General features: G+C 49.3%; 2 protein-coding genes across 4 annotated transcripts in view; one reads left to right on the top strand and one right to left on the bottom strand.

The window, feature by feature from the left end:
- CKAP5 (cytoskeleton associated protein 5) overlaps positions 1-3,310 on the top strand; it is a 113,964-nt gene extending 110,654 nt beyond the window's left edge. For all 3 annotated transcript variants that reach the window (XM_047070624.1, XM_047070626.1, XM_047070625.1), the window contains exons 43-44: positions 2,346-2,497; positions 2,601-3,310. In XM_047070624.1, coding sequence (XP_046926580.1) covers positions 2,346-2,497; positions 2,601-2,846 — 398 coding nt within the window. In that variant the 3' untranslated portion in view covers positions 2,847-3,310. The remainder of the gene's footprint in view (positions 1-2,345; positions 2,498-2,600) is intronic.
- A 2,695-nt stretch (positions 3,311-6,005) lies between these two features.
- F2 (coagulation factor II, thrombin) lies at positions 6,006-22,461 on the bottom strand. Its single transcript, XM_047071482.1, has 14 exons — positions 22,383-22,461; positions 21,846-22,009; positions 21,114-21,138; positions 20,782-20,832; positions 19,251-19,356; positions 19,005-19,141; positions 17,321-17,635; positions 16,873-16,998; positions 16,666-16,792; positions 15,831-15,998; positions 15,127-15,300; positions 14,725-14,906; positions 6,388-6,458; positions 6,006-6,246 (listed from the first exon to the last, which is right to left on the bottom strand). The coding sequence occupies exons 1-14, from the start codon at positions 22,459-22,461 to the stop codon at positions 6,103-6,105; spliced, it is 1,869 nt and encodes a 622-aa protein (XP_046927438.1). The 3' UTR covers positions 6,006-6,102.
- Between the last annotated feature and the right edge of the window lie 1,339 nt (positions 22,462-23,800).

Genomic DNA, 23,800 nt, shown 5'->3' with positions numbered 1-23,800 from the left:
CATGTACAGAATCCACACACTCTTCTCATGACCTTCACGGCCACTGCCCTGGTGTGAGAGTTGTCATCGCTCACCTGGTTTATGGCACTGTTCTTCATGCTGACCCCTTGCCTCCACTGTCGCCTTCCCATTTCCACGCATAGCACCAAAACAGTACTTCTCAAATGTTTCCCAAAGGCTCTCCCTTTCTCAGCAAAAGGCCTTCTAGAGATCTACGAGGTCCTACACGTAAGGCCACCACTAGAGCCGCGTCTTCTACTCCGACTCCCATTCCGAATACTCCAGCCCCCACCAGCCTCCTTGCTGTTCCGGAACACACCAGGCATTTATGTACCTGCTTAGACCTCTGCACCAACCGTTTCTTACATGTAGATTGCTCTTCCACAAGATGGTCTTGTGACTGGCTCTCTTTGTTCCATCAGATCCTTGTCCAGACACCACTGTCTCAGACCTTCCTTAAAATTTGTCATCTACTCCCCACCCCTTGATCAAGCAAACCATGGTATGTCCATATGTAGACATTCTGCTCATTACACTTCAAGAAGAAACATCTTAAGGTCTTGGAGAGGCATAATTTAAGGTGTTGAGAAGAAGAGAAAAATAATTTCAGAGAATATAACTGAAGCTTCAGCCTAGCAAGATACGTGGTGAGAGAGAACATGACTGGAATCTGAAAACCACAAAGGATGGCTTCTCAGCCTTTTGGCTAAGATCAAGTGTGAAAACCACAAAGGAACACGGTTTTTCAGGCAAACAAATTTGGGAATGTTAGAGGAGGAGTTTCACGGAACTCACATAGAACTAGATGCAGGACAAATGTGAGAGCTCTACTCTGCATGGTGACAGAGATCTCTCTTTTGGTGTAATAAGGCCCTTGACAGCTCTTTTCTATAACTGACACCTTCAAGGTCTTCCTTTGTCTCTAGATCCTGTGAGCAGTAATTTGCAGATACTTGGCTTTTCCACTGTGGGGAAGTAATGTTTCAGCTTAACATTCAGAGAAGCTTTCGTTCCTATCACTCGGCAAGTACTGTTGTGTGTGCCAGGCAGCAAACAGAGAGAAGCCTCTGCTAGAATTTCACATCCACCAGAGTAGGGCGCCCGGGTGGCTCAGTCATTAAGCATCTGACTTGGCTCAGGTCTTGATCTCACAGTTGGTGAGCTCGAGCCCTGCTTTGGGTATAAACACGAGCCTCGAATGAGCCCCACTTCTCTGTCTCAAATACGTAAACTAACAAATAAATAATAGATAATAAATTAATAAATAATCCACAAGGGTAGAGGCAGACGCCGAACAATTAGTAGATACTGTGTTATGTGGGGTGTTGGAAGTGGTAAGCGGACATACCATAGTTTGCTTGGTCGAGACAGAGCCCCCTTTTCTCACTCCCAAAGTCCTCTCTGGTGACATCCAACATTTGATACTTTGGGCCTGAACAGCACATTTGCAACACACGTGCGTGTCCCCACTGATGCCTGAGCGGTTTTGTGTGGAAAGCATTCACACGTCCCTCGCCGCTCTCACGTCCTTCTTCGTTCACTCTCCGTCAGAGCATTCTCCTCACGTTTACATTAGGGATTCCTATTTTCCTAGAGGAATCTTGTGTGCGACTCTTCGGTTTACCGTAAGGAAGTTTGTCGTCCCAGGACCTTATCTTTTTGGTTTAGATAATGCATCTTGTAACGCATTATCTTTGGGTGTTTTAAATGCCTGCATTTTGTTATTGTTCCTTCTCGGGAATTTAAGAACTGTGACGGATTTTTTTGGTTTCTCCCCGTCTCCTGCCAGAATATTGCTCTCCACGCTGGGGTGACAGATGCTCCCGTTCCTGTCCCTTCTTTGGGTGTTTGTAGGACACCTCCGTTTCCGCCTCTTCCCCTTGAATACACTGTAGCCTTCAGCTCCTGCTCTCTCCCCCAGTTTGAATAAGCACTTCCTCCTGTGTGTCACCTCGTCCAGACCTCGTCTAATCGTTGCCAACATTTAAAGTCCTTAGGTTCCTCGGCTGGACACTTCCCGTAGCCCCAGCAGTGGCGTGGGCCTTTTGGATGGCCCAGGTCGGCGTAGGGTCACAAGATCCAACCCCTCATATCCCAGATGTAGATGGCCGGCCCAACTGACAGTCTGCTCTTCTCTGTTGACTCCTGAAGCTCTCGCTCAGCTTATCTTGTGAATTTCAGAGCACCCTTTATCACCAACTCCAGATGGACTCTTCTGGATTTTTCAGTCTTTATAATGGCGATATCTAGGTCCCAAATCGTTCCCTGTGGTGGCAGATCAACCAGGCCAGTCTAGAAGTGGGACGTGGGTACATTTGAGTGTCCTTTCCACACTTCCTCTCTAGGCATCTCCCCTCAGACGGAGGTCACGTGTATGTCTGCTCCCACAAGCACAGTGTCCTCCATTGGTAACACAAACGGAGAGGAGGTGGGACCGTCGGTCTACCTGGAAAGACTCAAAATCCTCCGACAGCGGTGTGGTCTGGACAATACAAAGGTACCGCTCCTTTCCTTCCGTGTGGCTCGGGGACGGAGTGGCCGCTGCCGTTCCAGAGCTGCGCACCGACCCGCTTGACCAATGTCTCCCCTTGTCTCCACAGCAAGATGACCGACCTCCGCTGACCTCTCTGCTCTCCAAACCAGCAGTTCCCACGGTTGCCTCTTCCACAGACATGCTGCACAGCAAACTCTCTCAGCTCCGGGAGTCCCGGGAGCAGCACCAGCACTTGGACCTGGATTCTCACCAGACTCACTCTTCAGGAACCACGACCACGTCCTCGTCCTCCACGGCTAACATTGACGACTTGAAAAAGAGACTGGAGAGAATAAAGAGCAGTCGCAAGTGAAGCCGCCCCAGCCCCCGGCACCCCGCAGCTTCAGTTCACTAAACTCGGAGTCCTCCTAGTCGAAGGGCCTCGGCAGGCCTAGCACACAGACTGGCCGGCTGCACACACCGCGGGTCCGGGAGGAGCCGCCGCGGCGCGAGTCGTTGTACATACTCTGCTTCTCCGCCAGCGCCCTGCCTCTAGAAGACTGTCCGTGTAGTAGTTTAGTGTACAGACTTGTAAACAGCTGCCCTCCTCTCAGCTCCGACTAGTCTCCATAGCCTTTGTCTTTTATTTTTAACTGCTCATTTGTAAAGTCGTCCTGATCTTTCCTAGCTTTTAACTATTAGAAACTTTAATAGTTTTTCCTTTGAGTTTGTGAGCTCTTCTCCCTGTAGCCCTGAAGGGTCACTGTATTCTGTATGAATGCATGGCATGATACAACTAATTTAAGAGTCTTTTATAAATAAAGTTTGCATTAACTAGAACTGTCTCCCAAGATGCTCCGTATCTGGGCAGCTCTGTCATCGGTTCTTGGGCCCGGCCGGCCAGCACCCACAGAACGGTTAGGGAGGCCCCCTCACGGAGCAGCGCCGGGGCCGGGTGCACAGGCTTGGGCTTCTGCTCCCTTGGGAGGAGCAGCAGCGCACCTTTCCTGCTTTCCACCTGCAGCCCCCGGGAGAGCAGAGGAGTCCCTTCCCCATTTTGACGTCCTGGTCATGACTTCCCTCCCACCAGCACTGTGGTTCCAAGGAGCTCTCGGGCTTCCTGCCACTTTGCACGCGAGATGGGCCCCGTTCTGGCCGGGCCGCGGTGCCTCTCACACGGGGACTGGATTGGGGAGCATCTGACTCAAGGAGGTGGGGGGACGTTCAGGAGCTTCCTGCCTGGTTTCTGGCGTCTGAGTCTAAACCCACAGCTGCTTCATGCTCAGTCTGAGGACCAGAAAGGGAACAGAGGAGTCTCCTCCGGGATAAATTCCCCAGGGCCTCCCTCCACAGTCAGAAAAGCCCTTTGGCACTAAGAGGCTCTGGATTCACACGGGCAACTTCTTGGGCAGCCAATGGGGTCAAGGAACTTTTTTCTAGACTACCTTTCACTCAGCTGGCGCTCAAGAAATGAAAGGCTGGCGGAAAGTTGCATCTAGTGTGGTTCTCAGGTGGCCCCCGTGCTGCCTGGAATCACACTCGCCTCTGCCCCCCGCAGTGGGAACATGGGAGTAGGCGCTCCCTGGAAGGAAGACCGAGGAGTTAGTTTGCTGCTGTGCTAGGACAATGTACTTGGAAGGAGTGGCTGTGCTTGGGTCAGCGATTTGTATGCTGACAGCTGTGTTGAAGGGAAGCGATCTTGAGAATGTGTACCCTTGTTTCAAAAGCAGAGTTGGGATACTCGAATTCTTAATCCATTTCCCCAATCTGGTTAAAAGCTCTGGGCTGGGGGCACCTGGGTGGCTCAGTCGGTTAAGCATCCGACTTTGGCTCAGGTCACGATCTCATGGCTCGTGAGTTCAAGCCCAGCGTCAGGCTCGGTGCTGACAGCTCAGAGCCTGGAGCCGGCCTGGGATTCTGTCTCCCTCTCTCTCTGCCCCTCCCCCACTCACGCTCTGTCTTGGTCTCTCAAAAATAAACGTTAAAAAATAAATTTTAAAAAAGCTCTGGGCCGCCAAGGTCCTGCAAACTCACTGAATTCCCAGTTTTCCCCCTGCTTTCTGGTCAACCAGAACCAAACAAGGGCAAAGGAACTCAGTCCCAATTCTCTGTTCCTGAAAGTATTGAAAAACGGGAAGGGAAAATAAAGAGGGAAGGGGACAAAAGTACTTACCTTCAGTCCCTTCCCACTCTAAACCATGAGGTTTATAGATCTTAGTTGAAGATTCTAGGTCACAAATGGTGATCATGGTGGCATCCATGTTCTTCCCCCAACGAGCTCAGGGATGAGACTTCACAGCACAGTCCCCAGAGAAGTATCAAGTGATCGGCATCTCACGCCAGCTGACACTCAGTGTTGTGACTGTTGCAGGCTGTGGTGCCTCACTCCCCAGCCACAGATGCACCGAACAGGAGTGGCAGCGGGCCATGGTGCAGCCGGAAACTCGGCGGAGCCGCGCAGAAGGGCAGTGGTGCGTCCGCCATGCTCCACCCTAGACCAACGACCTCTGCCAGGAGCAACCTTCGAGAACATGCTGTGACTCTTGGGACTCGGACATTCGTCCAAACCCTTTCTGAATCTACTTATACACCTTCTAGGTCCCATTTCGTAGAGAAACAAATTGCTCGGGTCTGATAACGATGACGTGAGTAGAAATCCCAGGAAGCAACAACCCCACCAACGTGCTATTTGCAGGGGCCAGAGGAGGGGAGTGGCAGAGCAACTTTGATCACACCAGGCAGGAGTGAGCATACAGGCGGCCGTGATTTATGCACAGCTTACCAGGTACTGGGCACTTGGCTAAGTACACCATACATGTTACCTAAATTACTCCTCAAAACCTTACTGAGGCAAGTAATGTCATTGCGTACATCTTCTATGTAAGGAAACAGGCTCACGGAAGTCAAGTGCCTTGTCCGTGGTTCTCCCTTTCCTACCCCAGAACACTGAACCCAGACAGTCTGACGCTGGGGCCCACACTCCGAACCACCATATCCCACAAGACTCTCAGATGAAGGCACTTCAAATAACTGAGCCTGTTGGGGGCATTAATCTGATGTCATTTTAATGACGTGCAGAAGCACATAGGGACTTCCGAGGAAAGCAGGAGGTAAAGAGAAAGGTGTACCTACTCACCCCTCATCGCTCCGGTCTTCCTCCCACCTCTTCTCTGGTCCTGGGACAAGCGCTTTACAACCCTGACAGCAGAGCGACTGAAAGCACAGGTTTCAGTATCTTCTGTGCTCCAAGTCCAACTCTGACCCTTCTTAACTACGTGACCTTGGACAAGACGCTTCTCCTAGTTGATTTCCTCACCTACCTCTTACGAGCATGAAATGAGCTAACCCATGAAGGCCCCAAGTCCGGAACATTTTCAGTGCTCCTACTCTCAGGCCACCACCTCCCCATCACCTGCCCCCCCCCTTCTAGGACTGGGGGACCCGCTAAGTCCTGTCATCCAGTCGGACTGGCTCTTCCAGAGCTGCCCACGAATGGCACTGGGAGCGCTGAGGCTTGTTGACAGGCACTTTTATTGAGAACTATACTTTTAGGAACAAAGCACAAAAATAATTCCTCCGACTTGGTTTCTGTGATTTTGCAGCGAGGAGCCTAGAAGGTGAACGGCCCCCTAACTTCCAGACTGATCAATGACCTTCCGTATCCACTTCTTCAGGCGGAACACGTGTGTGTAGAAGCCGTATTTTCCATCCCTGTCACAGCCTTCGCCCCATGAGACGATGCCCATTTGGTACCAGCGGTTGTTAAAGGGGCTCTGAGGAAGAGACATGGGGATTCCAACAGAGTCAAGTCCAAGGCAGTGGCAGGCAACTCCTCCTGAAAACTGGGTCCGTCCTTACCCCCCTGCACCCTCAGAAGATCCAGCCACCAGCTCCTGGCCTTCAGTGATGCTTACCTTCATGACAAAGGGTCCCCCGCTGTCACCTTCACAGGCATCCCCTCGCTTCCCTTCATTGGGCTTGTAACCTTGAGAAAGAAGAGTAGAGCTCAGGCGCAGAGCTCGTGCTCCCTCCACTCCTCTGGAAGAGACAGCTGGCGAGTGTCCACTTGACCCTTTGTGGTCATCCTTGACTCCTCACTTCCTCACCCCTCACATCCAGTCCTTATCACGGCTCTGTCTTCAGCACGCATCCCGGTCAGCTAGTTCTCACCGTCTCCATCCCTGGTCACAGCACAGGCATCTCTCCCCTGAACTAGTTTCCCTATCTCACGCACGCGTGCGCACGCACACCATCATCATCACCGGAATACGGAAAACACCCAAGCTTCAAATCAATTTAGTATATTTAATGGGCATCTAATATTAACACTTATGTGGAGAGGAGAATGTAAATATCTACTAGATAAAAGAAGTGGGTAGAACTGAATTGGAACCTTGTAAATGACACCAAATCTACAAAATGAACGGATGACAACTAAAGAGATCCATACCAAGATACTAGGGAAACAAAAAATAAGAATAAAAAGCACCTTGGCTAATAAAAATTCTCCCCCCAAACAACCACGAAACAGAGGAAAACTAACTGAATGAAATTTCCTCAAGCAAAAGTGTAGGATGTAACAAAATACCTTGAATCAGACATCCAAAAATTTTAAATAAATGGACAAATCAGTAGGAAGAAACACAAAGAAAGGGACTGAAGTGGAACTCAGACCAAAGAAGAAATCGGAGTCCCTTAAAAGAAAAATAAGACCTTGGAACAAAACTAATATTTATTATATAATCCAAGAAAACTTACAGAAATAAAATAAGATTAAAGGTATACATTGAAAGGATCCACACGGGGTAGCTGGCAAAAATGACCTGAAACACTCAGCTCTGGGACATATCCCAATAAAACTTCAAAGATGAAGGAAAAAACCCTCAAAGCCTCCAAGCACAAAAGACCAAATACCTCACAAGTTCTAAAGAATGACACCAGCATCAGATTTTCAAAACCAACATACAAAGTAAGTAAGCAACAACAAAGCTATACTTCTTTTAAAAATTCAGGGAAGGAAAACGTAAGCCATGGATTTTATACACAGCCAATCAGAGCTTCTGGTGTCGAGACTACAGAAAAACAGTTAACAAACACAAACTCAAGAAATTCTACCACCATAACCGTTGTTGAAGAACCTGCTTCATCCAAGAGATGAATGCTTTAACAAAAGGGCTGATTAACTGTCCTGACAAGTAGAAAAATGAAGCTAAAAATATCAAAGATCCTGAAAGAGGAGAGTAAACTCACTGATTGTTGTCAACAGGTGGGAGTTAAGAATTAATAAGTCATATAAGAAAAGAAGGAACAAAAGGCATTTCAAAAAGGTAGAAGCCCAAAGATAATCACTAGAACAAAAATGCAAACCTTCATAAATATATAAATTTAAAAACACAAAGAAAAGATCACATGGGAAAAAATACAGCAAATGAAACATAATACACGTGATAATCACAAAATACAAATACAAATTCAATCATATCGATAAATGTGAATGGGCTTAACTCACTTAAAAAAGAAAAAGATTTCTTTTAATTCTTCCTCTCTCTTTTTTTTTTTAAAGTTTATTCATTTTGAGAGAAAGAGCGTGAGCAGGGGAGGGACAGAGAGAGAGAGAGAGAGAGAGAGAGAGAGAGAGAGAATCCCAAGCAGGCTCCAGGCTCTGCACAGAGCCTGATATGGGGCTCGATCTCACAATGGTGAGATCATGACCTGAGCCAAAATCAAGTCAGACAGATAGGGGTTCCTGGGTGGCTCAGTCGGTTGAGCATCCGACTTCAGCTCAGGTCATGATCTCGCAGTCCATGAGTTCGAGCCCCACGTCGGGCTCTGTGCTGACAGCTCAGAGCCTGGAGCCTGCTTCAGATTCTGTGTCTCCCTCTCTCTCTGACCCTCCCCCATTCATGCTCTGTCTCTCTCTGTCTCAAAAATAAATAAACATTAAAAAAAAATCAAGTCAGACATTTAACAGACTGAGCCAACCAGGTGCCCCTCCCTAAAAATGATTTTTAATTTGACTCACAAAGCAGGACCTAACTATGCTAGATATAAGAGACAAAACAAAGTGATTCATAGAGGCTAAAGTTGGAGGGATGGACAAAGGTATATTAAGTGAATGGAAACAAAAAATGAGGAAGAAACAGTGATCCTGAAGTTGAAAATAATTTAAGGAAGTAGTACACTTTTAATGCTAAAAGCCACAATTCATAATGAATAAATAACAATTACCACTATCTGTGCTAAACAGCACAACAACCACATTTATAAAGAGACTGTAAGCAATGCAACGAGACAGAAATACATTAATAGAATTTAACACAAACTCAGTAAAAGATCAAGTGAACTGAAAATAAGTAAGGATATAAATGACCTAAATAAGAGGGCACCTGGCTGACTTAGTCAGTAGAATCTGTGTCCCTTGGTCTTGGGGTTGCGAGTTCGAGCCCCACACTGGGTGTAGAGATTACTTAAAAATAAAATGTAGGGGCACCTGGGTGGCTCAGTCTGTTAAGCATCCGACTTCGGCTCATGTCATGATCTCAGTTCGTGAGTTCAAGCCCCGCGTCGGGCTCTGTGCTGACAGCTCAGAGCCTGGAGCCTGCTTCGGATTCTATGTCTGCCCCTCTCTCTACCCCTCCCCTGCTCACGCTCTGTGTCTCTCTGTCTCTCGATAATAAATAAACGTTTAAAAAAAAATGTTAAAACACAATATATAAAATAAGGTGCTAAGGAGTAAAAAAAATAATAATAATAATAATAGATTGCAGTACTCTAGAAAGATACAACATAGACTTGAGCAAATGGGCAGACATTTCTTGTCCTTGAAAAGAATGACATCAAAAAGATGTCACTTCTCCCTAAATTAATTTATAAATTTAACACAATCCCAACAAAAATATCCATAGGCTTTTTTTTTTTAATGGAGCTAGACAAATTGATACCAAAGTTCATACAGAAAAACAAACCTGCAAGAATTGCCAGGAAAACACTGGAAAAGAAAAACAGGAGACAACAAACCCTACCAGATATTAAAACATACGCTAAAGTCTCTATAATTAAAACAAGACAGTACTTTAATAGAATAGACAACAGACCAGGAGAACCAAATAGAATGTCTTTGAATAGAAACAGATTTGAACACAAATAGAGCCTAGTATGTGACAAGTGTGACATCTCAAATCACTGGGGCAGAGGCGCCTGGCTGGCTCAGTTGGTAGAGCACATGACTCCTGGTCCTGGGGTTGTGCGTTTAAGCCCCACGCTGGGTGTAGAACTTACTTAAAAAAAAAAAAAAAAAAAATCAAATCACTGGGCAAAGATAGAATTTTTAATAAATGGTGTGGGGACAGCTGGTTAGCCATTTGGACAAAGAGAAGTTAGATCCATACCTTGCATCATACCCAAGAATAGACTCCAAATGACTCAGGGGTCCAAGTGTAGAAAAATGAAACTAAGTACTAGAAGAAAACGTGAGTGAATTTCTCTATGACCTGGATGTAAGGAAAGTTTTTCTAACTCCATCAAAATCCAGACGCAGGAAAATATTAATACCTTTGGCTACCTAAAGAAAATTTTTAATTAGAAATGGTAAAAGGTTGGGGCGCCTGGGTGGCTCAGTCTAAGCGCCCGACTTTGGCTCAGGTCATGATCTCACGGTCTGTGAGTTCGAGCCCCACGTCGGGCTCTGTGCTGACAGCTTGGAGCCTGGGGCCTGTGTCTCCCTCTCTCTGACCCTCCCCCGTTCATGCTCTTTCTCTGTCTCAAAAATAAATAAACATTAAAAAAAATTTTAAAGAAATGGTAAAAGGTTATAAACGTTAAAAACCGAACTGGGAGAAAATATTTGCAACATATATCACAAACAAAGGCCTATACTGCCAATACATGAAGAACTCTCAACAATTGACGGGAAAGGGACAAAAAAATGGGCAAAAAACCATGAATAATTCATAAAAAATACTATAAAAATGGTCCTCAAGCATCTGAAAAGATGTTCAATTGCAAAATATTGACAACAATCTAAATGCCCCCACACAGGAAACAGTTGAATAAGCTATGGTACGTCTACATAATGGACTACACGGTGTGGCTTTTTTTTTTTTTTTTTTTTTAAGAATAAGGAAAACAAGGGGCACCTGGGTAGCTCAGTCAGTTAAGCATCTGACTCTTGATTTCAACTCAGGTCATGATCTCATAGTTTGTGAGTTTGAGCCCTGCATCAGGCTCTGTGCTGATGGTGTGGAGCCTGCTTGGGATTTCTCTCCCTCTCTCTCTCTCTGCCCCTCCCCACCTCAAAAATAAACAAACATTAAAAAAAAAAAAAAAAGGAATAAGGAAAAAAAGTCTATAACCAATATGGAGTGAATTTCCCGGATATATAAACTGAAAAAAGCAGGGTGCCTGGGTACCAGGGTGCCTCAGTCCATTAAGCGTCTGACTCCTAATTTCAGCTCAGGTTATAATCTCACGGTTTGTGGGTTTGAACCCCACATCAGTCTCTGCATCGACAGTGCAGAGCCTGCTTGGAATTCTCTCTTTCTCACTCTCTCCCTCCCCCTCTCCTGCTCTCTCTCTCTCTCAAAATGGTTAAGTATCCAACTCTTGATTTCGGCTCAGGTCATGATTTCACGGTTCATGGGTTCAAGCCCCACATCGCCTGGAGCTTGCTTTTGATTCTGTGTCTCCCTCTCTCTCTGCCCCTCCCATGCTCATGCTCTGCCTGTCTCTCAAAAATAAACAATAAAATTTTTTTAAAAATTTTTTAAGTTTTTGTAAAAAGTGAAAAAAGCAAAATACAAAAGAATATCTACAGCATGCTACGGTGTGTGTAAAAAGAGGGAAATAAAAGGGGCGCCTGGGTGGCTTAGTTGGTTGAGCATCCAACTCCGGCTCAGGTCATGATCTCGTAGTTCATGAGTTCCAGCCCTGCGTCGGGCTCTGTGCTGACAGCTCGGAGCCTGAAGCCTGGTTCAGATTCTGTGTCTCCCTCTCTCTCTCTGCCCCTGTCCCCACTCACGCTTTCTCTCTCAAAAATAAATAAACATTTTTTTTTTTATTTTAAAAAGGGGTGTTTGGGTGGCTCAGTCAGTTGAGTCTCTGACTTCAGCTCAGGTCATGATCTCAGTTTGTGGGTTCGAGCTCCACATTGGGCTCTGTGCTAACAGCTCAGAGCCTGGATCCTGCTTGGGTTTCCATGTCTCCCTCTCTCTCTATCCCTTCCCTGCTCGTGCTCTCTCTCTCTCAAAAATGAATATACAATAAAAAAATTTTTTTAATTAAAACAAAGCAGGGGAATAAAATACATATGTGTCTGCTCATTTGTGCTAAAAGAAACACAGGAAGAAAAAAAAAAAAACACAAACTACTGCTATGGGGTGACTAACAGCCTGGATGGCAATGGAGTGGAAAGGATAAGGGGGTAAAAGGATAGAAGGGAAAGGGGAGTGTCACTGTCTGAGTTTCAGAAGCATGTTAACACTCCAAAAATAAAAATGACAAAGATGGGATTCAACAAAGTTGAATACAATTAGAAACAACTAAGCCTAACTGTATTTTAAATAAAAACACAGAGAAGGTCAGAAAAAACTAACCCATGTTACTTGAGAGAGAGAGAGCATGAGCAGAGGAAGAGAGTCAAGGGGTGGGGGAGAGAGAGAATCCCAAGCAGACTCCATGCTGTCCACATAGAGCCCAATGCAGGGCTCGATCCCAAAAGCTATGAGATCTTGACCTGAGCCAAAAATCAAGAGTCTGACGTTCAACCAACTGAATCACCCAGATACCTCCCAAGTTACTTTTGAACACAGCATTTCAACTATGTATCCGTAGGCCGAAGACAGAAACACTGTGAAGAAATGCTGATCCTTAGTAGGATTGTTTTTCGCTGTGAGATGGATGGGTGATTCTGAAACAATGTATTCTAGTATTGATCAAATAAGTTAGTATCATATGAATAATAGGAGTGAAATTTCTCCCTACAACAGAGAGTTACAAATATGGGAAGGGAGAAACTAAAATTAATCCTGCTGGATTGCAGTAGGCAGGTTCAGATAGAGAAACTGATAGATGATAGAAAGAAAAATCAATCTAGATGTTAGTGTATGCATAATACACACGTTTTCTAGATCTGTCTGCTGAGAGGACATAGAAGCGATGACATCCCAGTAGCAATGTGCACACCTAGCACCCAGATCTTGGTTTCTAAGCACTGTTCTCCACTAGAAAGAAGGTGGGTTGAATCTGGAATATCTCGCTCTGCCAGTGTAAGAAAGTACTCAGGAGTGACAGGGACATCAAAAGTCACAGAAGCCAGGGTGAAGGGACTCCTACTGGCCAAACTTGGCAAATTTGAAAATCAAAATAAATAATGATAGTAGCAAATTATAGCCCTTAGAATAAAGACCCAGGAGTCCACACTGACAGAATGAAAGAAAGGAGAGGGCTCCCTTACAATGAAATAACTAATAAATGTAGAAGGAATGACAGAATTAGAAAATCACCATTAGGCAGCCCTCCAGAGTTGGAAGAATGGTTTGATGAGAAACAGAATACATAGTGTCAAAGTTTCTCCCCACAAGATAGTTAATAGCAGAACCTCAGAGTGAGAAACTGGCCAGATGCAGACACTACCTTAACCAAGAAGTCAGAGTTAATCTCACCAGGTATGGGACAAATTGATATCACACACCTGCTAACGGAGCAGACTTAGAAGGACACAGCATGGCTTAGCCTGAATCTGATCACAAGGAAACCAAAACCTTAGATAAACTGAACTGAGAGCCAAGCTAGAGATTCACTGGGCTGCACTTGCCAAATATGTCCAAGCCATGGAAGACAAAGAAGAAAGACTGACAACTAAAGACGGTGTGTGACCCTGGATTGGATTCAGATGAGAAAAACCTTTTCCCCCTTTGTCTTAGAAGACATTAGTAAGTAGGACAACTGGAAAACACTTGAATAAGGTGCACAGATTAAATAATGGTATTATATCATTATTAATTTCCTGATTTTAACAATTGTACTTGTTATGTTAGAGAACATCTTTGTTTTTTGGATCTATTCAACTATGTGGGTAAAAAGGCATATGTATAATTTACTCTCAAACAGTGTGTGTATATGTGTTTATATGTCTATAAATACACACACAAAGTGGGGGACAGAATCTTGATGACAGTATACAGGAATTCTTTGAATTATTTTTGTGACTTTTCTATGAGTCTGAAATCACACTAAAAAAAAAAAATTTTTTTTAAAGTAAGCTCTGTGCCCAATGTAGGGCTTGAACTCATGACCCCTGAGATCAAGAGTCCCATGCTCCACCAACTAAGCCAGCCAAGCACCCCTAAACTAAAAATTTTTAATTAAGTTAGACCATCTATTCACCTGTCCCCAACCCTCCAAAATTTCCTATCTCAATAAAAGCCAAAGTCCTTCAAGGCCCTTAAAGAAGTGCCCATCTATGCCTGCCTCCCTCCCTCCCCTCATCTACTGCTGCCCTGCCTATGTTTCCTGCACTCCAGCCACACTAGCCTCCCTGTTGTTCCTCAGACACACTAAGCACACTCCCACCCCAGGGCCTTTGAACCTACTCTCCCCTCACCCTGAAGTGCACTTCCCCTAGACTGGCTCTTCTTCACTTCTTCTAGTCTCTTTTCAGAGAGACCTTCTCCAGCCTTGACCAACCACTCTCTTTAGCCTACCCTGTCCCCATCTCTCTCTCCCTTACTCTGCTTGATTTTTCTTCCTAGCAGAGGTTGCTATTCTACATCTGTTTACGGACACTCTCTCCTAGGAAGGGAGCTCTCTGAGGACACAGGCAGGCATTGTGCTTGGGTCCTTGTTGTATCCTGTAGAATATTGATCACAATAGGCATTCAATAAATATTTGCTGAATGACTGAACAAATGGCTTTTCCTCCACCCACGGCCTCATGCTGTGTGGACTTACGTCTATCAACAACTTAACCAGTGACTAGCACACCTAGTAGTTTATAATATAAATATCACACACACACACACACACACACACACACACACACACACAATCTAATCTAACCCTCACACTACCTTACAGGATAGAGACTTTCATCTCCATTTTACAGAGGAAGAAACTGAGCCTCCGAGAGGTTACGCAACTTTGCCCGAAGCCATTTGGCTTGTAAGTGACCAGATTCAGGATTGGAATAGGCCTGTGCCCTTCACATGTCTCAGTCCCCCCCCACCCTGAGGCCCAGAAGCGCCCGGGGGACTTGCCAGCACAGAACATGTTGTCCGTGATGCGGATCCTGGTGGACGCCCTGCAGACCGGCTGCTCGACAAGTGGCAAGTTCACCACCTGCAGGACGCTGGGCTGCACCTCACCAACACTGGCCGTCCACGTCTCCTTCAGGTTGCCCCAGCCTGTCACCCGCCCTTTGTATCCAGTCTGGATCAGTCTTTGGGGAAAGGAGAAGGACCTTGTGAGAACTGGCCCCTCCAGGAGCCCCCTGGCCTCAACACTCCCTTGGAGACCCGAATCTAAAACACCGGCGCAGAAAGAACTTCTGGGTTTACTCTGAGCCCCCGAGGCCTGGAAGGGGAAGGAACTTCTGCAAGGCTGCAGTGTCCCCCAGGCCCAGAACCCAGCCCGGAGACCCCCCACCCCCTGAACCCCACCTGGCCACTGTGTCCTTGTCAGGCAGGCACACGGGGTGGATGTAGCTGCTGAAGGCAATGGGCTTCTTGAGCTTCAGCAGGGCAATGTCGCGGTCCAGGTTTTCCCTCCAGTTGTACCTGGGGTGGATGTAGATCTTTTCCAGCATGGAGATCTTTTCAATGCTTCGTTCGTACCTGCGCAAACCCCAACAGGGAGACAGAGAAGCTGTAAGCCACCTGGTGGGGGGCAGCCAGTCCCTGAGAAGAGAAACCACCTGCCCTCGGGGTCCAGGAAAGGGGCCACCCTCAGGCCACCAGTGAAGGGAGAGCACTGGCTCCTGCCCTGGCAGCATCTTCCGGCCTGAAGCTGCTCAGGGCTTTGGAGTCAAAGAGTCCAGGCAGGTGGGGGAGGAATGTAGGCTGCAGGCCCTGGTCCAAACAGTCTCTGTTCACAGCTCACACTTGGGCCGCATCCTGGTGCCTGCCTGGAGGGGAGCTGGAGACTGGCCAGGATTTCATTCTCTGCAAAGCCTTAGTTTCTCTGTCCCCAGCTCCAAACCTCAGCTGAGACATGGCCAAATGGACCTCACAGCAGAGACTGCTGGGTTTTCTACTGTGGGACATGTACAGATATATCCCACATGCCCCAGAGCCACCAGAGCCCCTCACCGTCACTCTGAAGGACTCTGAGCCCTGGCAGACATCCATGGGCCCCCATCCTGTACCTGGTGCGGGAGTGCTTGCCAATGCGCACCAGAAGGTCATTCTCGGTGAAGTTCTTGTCCCAAGGCGGGTACAGGAGGCAGTGGGCAGCGGTGAGGACCCAGCGGTCACTAATGAGGCTAGCCCCACACAGCAGTTCCTGGGGACTCTTCCGGAAAAGCATCACCTGCCTGGGAGGGGGAGTGGGCAGCATTAGGAGCTAGGTGGGCTGCCTCTCCACCTGCCCTAAAGTAGAAAAGTCCCAGGTTTAAGAACTAACTGGACAGGGGTGCCTGAGTGGCTCAGTCGGTTAAGTGTCCGACTTTGGCTCAGGTCATTATCTCTCTGCACCTGATCTCGAGGTTGGTGAGTTCAAGCTCAGAGCCTGAAGCCTGCTTCGGATTCTGTATCTCCCTCTCTCTCTGCCCCTCCCACACTCATGCTCTGTTTCTGTCTCAAAAATAAATAAACATTAAAACACACACACACACACACACACACACACCAACAACTGGACAGAGCTGCCTGCTAGGCCTAGAACCCAGCTTGATCTGGTTGCCCTTGAGAACTGGAGCCTCCACATGACCCCAAGGGGCTGCCTCCTGCTATCTGCACCCTCCCCAGCTTCTGCAGGTCCAGAATTTGCACAGCCTGGCATAGCTCTGGGGTCAGAGAAACAGACTGAAGTAGGCAGACCCCTTAAGCTCTCTGGGCCTCAGCTTCACCCTCTGCGTGTAAGAAGCAATACCCCCAATCTCAGAGGAGTGTCAGCTGTCCTGAGCTGGGAAGCCCAGGCCTGTGAGGGAAGAGTGCCCCGGCGGGTGTACCCCCGCCCCCCAGGCTGTCCCCACGACGCACCAGGGTGCAATGCCAATCTCCGCGTCCCAACCCTCCACGATGCGCCCGTCGATGTAGGAATCCAGAAGCTCCTCTTCTGTTTTGTCCTTCAACGACTTCTTCTCGAACAGAGGCCGCAGCCCACAGTCTGCACAGCAAGCCCGGTGTGAGGAACCGAGCTGTGCCCCGAGCCCCACGCCTCTCCCCCCGCCGCCGCCACCACCTCACCTGCCTCCCCGGCGCCGAAGGTCTTCTCGTTAAAGAAGGTCTGGAACTCCTCGGCCGTGGTGCGTCCCTCGATGGGCGCGTCCGGGTCCTCGGCCAGCCCGTCGCTCACGTCCTCCAACGGCTCCTCTGCGGAGAGCAGGCACGGCTGGGGCCGGGCCAGCCTGCGCGCAGCCCCTCTTCAGCCTCCCCAACCCCCACCCCTCCCCGGGCGGCCTCGGAGGCCCTTGGGCAAGACGCTGAGAGCCCAGCACACCGCGGCCTCGGGAACTCTGCGTCGGGCCCGAGCAGGTTCAGCTGCGCGTGGGGCCAGACCGGCCCTACCGCCGGGAGGAGGCGCTGCCGCGGACCGCGCCCCCTAGCGGTGGGGCAGCCCTGAGTCAGAAGAGGCGCTGCTCGGCTCCGCCCCCAGGCTCCGCCCCCAGCCTCAGGCTCCCCGGCCCCGCCTCACCGCAGTAGTCCAGGTTGCAGTACTCGAAGTCACCAGGCCCCCCGGAAACATAACACCACACGCCCTCCTCGTCCCCGTCCGGGTTGCGGCAGAAGTTCTCCTCCAGCGGCACCAAAGGGTTGAAGTCCTGGTTCTTGCTCAGGGCCTTGGCCTGACTGCTGTTCCAGGCCAGGCAGGGGGACCCATGTGTGGTCACCGCCAGGCGACCGTGGTAGTACCGGCCACGCTCAGGGATGCAGGAGTCCGATGGAGGTGGCAGATTCACCGTGGAGTTTCTGGAGCGTGGGGTCGGCTGTACAGTGACGCCCCCCTGGTCTGGTGGGTGGGGAGGCAGGGGAGCAGGGTGGGTGGAACCACACGTGGAGCCAGACGCATAGGGTTTGACTCCCTGCCTTCCAGCCTTCTTCCTATGTGATCTCAGGTCCCTTGACCTCTCTGAGCTTTACTTTGCTTGCCTATCAAAGGGGTGACTAATGCCATTCTTGCAGGGGTGTTGAGAAATTTAAACAAAATACATACTGTAAGGGTGGGGTGCAACATGGGCCAGAAATAGCAACTAGGTTTCACCTCCTGGGCTATCTGCCACCTGTTGGTAGTGGCTGCCTGGAGTATTTAAAGAAGGATTCTATTTTTATAGGGGCACAGCAGGAAAAGTAGCTGGGCTGAGTGAGGATGCCTGCAACGTGGGGGCGGGGGGCAGGCTTGTGTAATGGTAGCTGCTTTTGTTACCATGACTAGTAATTTGCTGTAAGTCCCAGGATCAAGTATTGGGTCCAACAGGAATGCATGAAAGACAAAGAACACCAATCCATATTTGGTGGACGAATTCTTTACCCCTGCCTGGCCCCACATCCTTTGCCCTGTGATTTTATAGGCAAAGGTGTACTTGTCCACCTGGTGACTTTGGCCTTGATCATGTGGCTCACCCTGGCCAATGGAATGTGACAGACTGATACCCCAGCTATGAGTCTAGGCCTGAGACACACTGTGTGTTTCTATTCAGTTTTGTACCTCTACCGTCATCTTAGGAGATGGTGACTTTCAGCCTCAGCCCCAGGATGAGTAATGTGAAGCAGACCAGGATCCAACCCACCCAAGGAGCCAAGCTCAGCTGGACCCAATGTTTGAAGCCGAACCAGCAGCCAAGCCCAGCCTGCATGAGTGGCTACCACAGACACAGGCAAGCACAGCTGAGATCAGCACAGCACCCAAGCTGACCCTCAGACACATAAGAAATAAATGCTTATTGGTGTAAGCCCCTGAGCTTTTGTGGTTGGTTGTGATTTTGTGGGTTTTTGCAGCATTATTATGGCTAGAGCTAACTGACACATCATGCAAAAGAATAACAACAGAATCATTCTGGGCTGGACGTAAAGCACTCTGTAGTGCTCAGAAAAGGGCCCATGGACTGAAATGGTTAAGGAGGGCATCCTGAAGGGAAGAGAGCCTCAAGCAGGAAGGAAAGCATATTTGGAATGAGCCACAGCCTGGGTCATAAGGAAGCAAAGACAGGGGAGGCAGGTGAGGTCAGCTCTCTCTGGTCTGCTGACTTCACTGACCCACAGGCCCAAATATGTTATAAATATCTAACCCATGCCTAAAGGTAGCCAGGCTCTCACTTCCTGTCCCAGGCTGCTAGGCACCTGAGCCTTGGCCATGGGCTGCCTACTCATCCCCAGCTCACCACAGATGGGGATGCTGCACTCTTCCCTCCGCACGGTGGGGTCCGTAGTATAGCACCAGGGCCCAGTGGTGCTGCCATCTGGGTTGCGGCAGAAATTCTCCTTCAGGTCGGCCCCAGGATGGGTGGTATAGTTGATTCTGGAATAGGGAATTGCTCAGCAGAGGCCATGCCCCCCCCCACCCCCGCCCAATGTCTCCTAGCCCCATATGCTCAGCCCCGCTGGCGAGAGGCCTACCCATCACTCACTCAGGCTTATGTGGGTAACGACTCCTCCATAGCTGGCACTCGATGCCTGACCGGGTGAAGTTCACATTCCCTCGGTAATTCATACCCAGACCTTCAGCACAGTTACCTGCAGAGACCCCAGCCCACATCTCTTACCCTGAGGATCTTTCCCCTCTCCCACTTAGCAAAGCTCTGTCTACCTCCTCCAAACTACTTCTGCTCCACAACCGTTAACCTGCATTTCCTCAGCCACCTCCTCTGTACCCAGCAGTTCACCAATCTATTTAACAATGCTCACCTAAAATTCACTGAATACCCACCATGTGACACCCATGTGACAGACACTGTGCCAGGTACTAAGGACATCGTGAATAGTAAGACATAGTCAGGGTAGGTGCCTGCCCTCGTGGAGCTTATAATCAGTGGCTCCTCAGGGCCAGTAGGATGACAAAGTGAACAAGGTCCTTCTAATCTTGCCCTGGTCTACCTGTCCTGTTATCTTAGCTCCTCATGCATCAGGGCCTTTGCACATGCTGTTTCCTTTGCCTTGGAATGCTCTTTGGTTGGTTCATCAGTGCTTCCCACAAATTTAGGTGGAACTCTGCCTCTTCTGGGGGGCTGTCCCTGATTCTGCCAGCAAACTAAATGTTCCTTCTCCTGGCATTGTCTTGGCACCCGGAATAGAGCTTTTCCGGCCATCACACTGATATTTTGTATTTTTGTTTCCCTATGAGACTGTGAGATCCTTGGCTCTCTTAAAATCCCCAGCATTCAACATAGTGCCTGGTACATAGCAGAGGCTTAGTAAAATGTCTGTTGAATAAGTTCTTTAACAAATAAAAGGCCAATGGTTAAAGAGTTATTGTTAAGAGCTAGGGTCTGTTGTTATATAAAAGATGTATTCAGAATGCTGTGGAGGAGGGAGGAGGCTCCTTGCAGGCTTAGCAAGGTGATGGCTTTGAACTAATCCTTGAAGGATAGGAATGTTTTCAGTAAGTGGTGACAGTTGCTCCAGGGGAAGATGACAATGAAAGCAAAGGCCAGGAAGTAGAAACATCTTGGCATGCACAGAGAAGTGCTTGCTGTTGGAGTAGCTGGGGGTCTGGGTCTACGGTTGGTACAATGGGAGATAAGGCTGGAAGGGAAGGTTAAGGCCAGACCTGCAAAATTTGCCAGGCTAACAAGCCTGTGCTTTATTCTGGGGGCAATGGGCACCCCTCAACGTCCTGAAGAATGAATGTGACATCATCAGAGCTCTGCCCTGGGAACCTGGGGAAGACGGACTGGCATGGACGGAGGCTCAGATGAGAATAGGCCTTAAATATGAATTCATTATTCATTCATTTGTTCCTCCAACATTAATCATCTAATTCATTGCTGGGTACAGAGCCAGGTGTAAAGAAAGATACATCCTTGACCACAGGAACAGAAAGGCAAGGTCAGGTGCTAGAGGCCACCACTGCTGGGCCACAAACCTTAACCCACCCGACCTCGCTCTTCTCCCAGGCTGCTTGCTCACATCCTGCCCCCCACCCGCACAATAGCTCCTCACCTTCCAGACATTCCATGAGCTTGTCTCGAGGTTTCCTCACTGACTCACAAGCTGGAAAAGACCCAGAAACTTTTGGGATTGGGGTGGGGACAGGATGGGCTCAAGTAGAGGGTGGGTGAGATGAAATGCAAAATCAGAGAGAGGGACAGGCAGATGGAAGGAAGGAAGGAAGGAAGGAAGGAAGGAAGGAAGGAAGGAAGGAAGGAAGGGAGGAAACAGGCATGGGTGGAGGGACGGATAGGTGCATGACCAGAAGATTCTCCAGAGTAGAACATCCTCTCATTGGGGTCCCCAGGACTTCCTTCCAAGAGCAAGCCCTTCCCAGTGCTCACCTGTGTACTTGGCCCAGAATACATCCTGAAAAATAAGGGCTGGCATGAGGTTGTGGCACATTCTGTTTTGTTTCATTTTGTTTTTCAATAGACTTTATATTTTCTCCTTAAACCTTCTTCTTTCCCTCACCCTGGTCACACAGGGGGCAGGCTCTGGGGAGGTTTGTGGTAGTTTTCCTATTTTTGTTTTCAGAAACACAAGCCCACTAAGGAGAGGAGTATTTGAGGAGAGGGGAGTCCCTCCCCCAACCAACCAAAACCATGGGTGGGCTAGACTGGAGAAGGGGGGTACGTGGGGCCCAGGCAGAGCCCTGGGGAAGGGAAAGGATGCACCAAGCACCCAGAACCCCGAGGCCTCACCAGAGTCCCACACTCCACAGGCCACTGCCCCACCGCAGAAGAGCTGGAGCTGAGAGGCCATGTGGGCCAGGGCCAGGGCCCCCAGAGACCTCAGTGCACATGTGCAGACAGACATATGAAGACAGAGCAGCCCCTGATGATCTGGAGCCTCACCAGGCCACCAGATCTTGACACAGCCCGGGTGTTGAGCCCTCCAAGAAAGGCTGAGGTCGCTCATCTCCACAACCCAGTGAAATGGGGCCCAAGAGGACCTGAAGTTACCAACAGCTTAAGAGCTGAGACGTCCCTTGCTGCCTCATTTGTGGTCCCAGAGCTGGGCCCGCCTGGACGGCCCCTGCCCACCCCCCACCCTGCCGCGTAGCCGGCCTTCACCGTGGCAAAGGAAGACTCCAGGGCCTCAAAGGCCTCCTCGTAGCTGCACAGCTCCTCCACACACTCTCGCTCCAGGTTGCCCTTGCGCACTTCCTCCAGGAAGCCACTGTTGGCACGTCGGACCCGCTGGAGCAGCGATAGTGCTTGCTGAGGGGCCAGGAACACTGCAGGAGGAGGGGCGTGGGACAGCGGCCTCAGCGAGCCAGGCCGTCTTGGCCTCTGTGGTGGCAGGAAGCGGGCCTGGCCTGCCCCGCTGGCTTCCGAAAGGGATGCCTGGGATAGCAGCAGGACCCAAAAGGCTGCTATCAGTAGCCTACCAGCTCCTCTCCATTCACTGGACACCCCACTCCCCATCCTGAAGGAGGGGAGCAGTCACTGGACATCCAGACCTGAGCACTCGACTCCTTCCCTAAGCCGTATGCTGTAGGCTAAGACCCACCTGGGATTGGCCCTGTGTTCTCGGTCAAGGCAGGAGACCCTGGCCCATGGGCCCATATCCCAGGCTATCAGCCTGTTCCACCTCCAAGCCCCTCTTACCATGCTGGCTGTGCACAAGGCTACACAGGGCAGCTAGGGCCAGGCAGCCAGGTAACCACAGGCCTCGGATGTGCGCCATAGTGTGTCAGCTCCTGGAACTCTGAGGGCTTGTCCTGACCCCTCTGGGTTAATGTTGAACTAACATGAAGAAATCAGCCAAGAGGGAGAGGTCACCAAGTCAGGGCCATGGGACTAGTGGAGATAGTCCACCCCCCACCATCCAGGAAGACAGGCCCTCCTGGGACCAGGGATAGATGGTCTGAGAGGAAGTCACAAAGGAAAGGTCAGTGTGCCCACCATCGCCCAGACCCTCCCTCCTGGAGACATGGGCCAACTGGGGCTAGTGGGCACACCAGATCTTCCTGAGGCTCCTTCCAATCCTCACACATGGTGATGGTTGCTTTAATCTCCATGAGCCTCAATGTCTGCATCTGTACAAGGAGAACAGGACTAACGGCAATTATGAATGTAATGCCCATGAAATGTAATAAGTGCTTAATAATCAGCAGGCATTATGTATAAACCTGTGGGAGGTTTATGTAATCACAACACACAAATAAATGAAACCAGAGACAAGGGTGTGGCCAGATGAGAGCTGCCCTCCTTGCCCCAGCCTTTCAACCACTTTCCTGCCTGGGAGCTGAGGAGGTGTGGCCACCAGTAGTGGCTGCTTGGGAGGAGGAGCCAGGTCCAGGGCCTTTGGGCCTCTGGTTTGTTTCCTCTCACCTCCTAGGACCGGCTGCTGGCCCCAGAACAGGGACCAGCCCAAATCCTTGGGACTCCTCGGCAGGGCCCCTCCCTCTCCTCCTGCCTATCTGTCGTGGGCCGGGCCTAGAGTGACTGCTGGCCCTACCCTGCCCCTCACCCAGCCCCACTCCCATCCCTCCCCCATTTTCTGTTTGCATTCCACAAGGTAAATATTAGTCCTGCATCTATGAGGACAGAAGGACAAAGAGCAGGAACACAGGGAGCACAGGTTCCTGTCTTGCCATCCTTCAGAACTGGCTGTTTGGGTCTAGACTGCCATCATGTAGAGTCTGGGAAGATCACAGGGCAGGGCCCAGTGCCAAGCAGAGCAGAAAGACAGTTGGCACAGAGCTGGGGGTCAGGACTCCCACAAACCAGTTTTATTCATATATATGTGTGTGTGTGTATATGTGTGTGTGTGTGTGTATGTGTATACACACACACACACACATATACACACACACACACACACTGAGAGATCATGACCTGAGCTGAAATCAAGAGTCGGAAGCTTAACCGACTCAGCCACCCACGCACCCGTTGATTGTTTTTTAAATAGAGGTTTAACTTATATGCAGCAATGTTAGAAAAAATCTAAGTGTTTAGCTCACATTTTTATGCATGTGCCCGTGTAACCACCAGATCAACATTTTTAGCCCTTTTCTTGCATG

Source organism: Lynx rufus, unplaced genomic scaffold, assembly GCF_022079265.1.
Source record: "Lynx rufus isolate CCGP_SWC_20201006 ecotype Redwood Valley unplaced genomic scaffold, mLynRuf1.p SCAF_9, whole genome shotgun sequence".
Lineage (NCBI taxonomy): Eukaryota > Metazoa > Chordata > Mammalia > Carnivora > Felidae > Lynx > Lynx rufus.
This window is presented reverse-complemented; position numbering and strand designations above follow the sequence as displayed.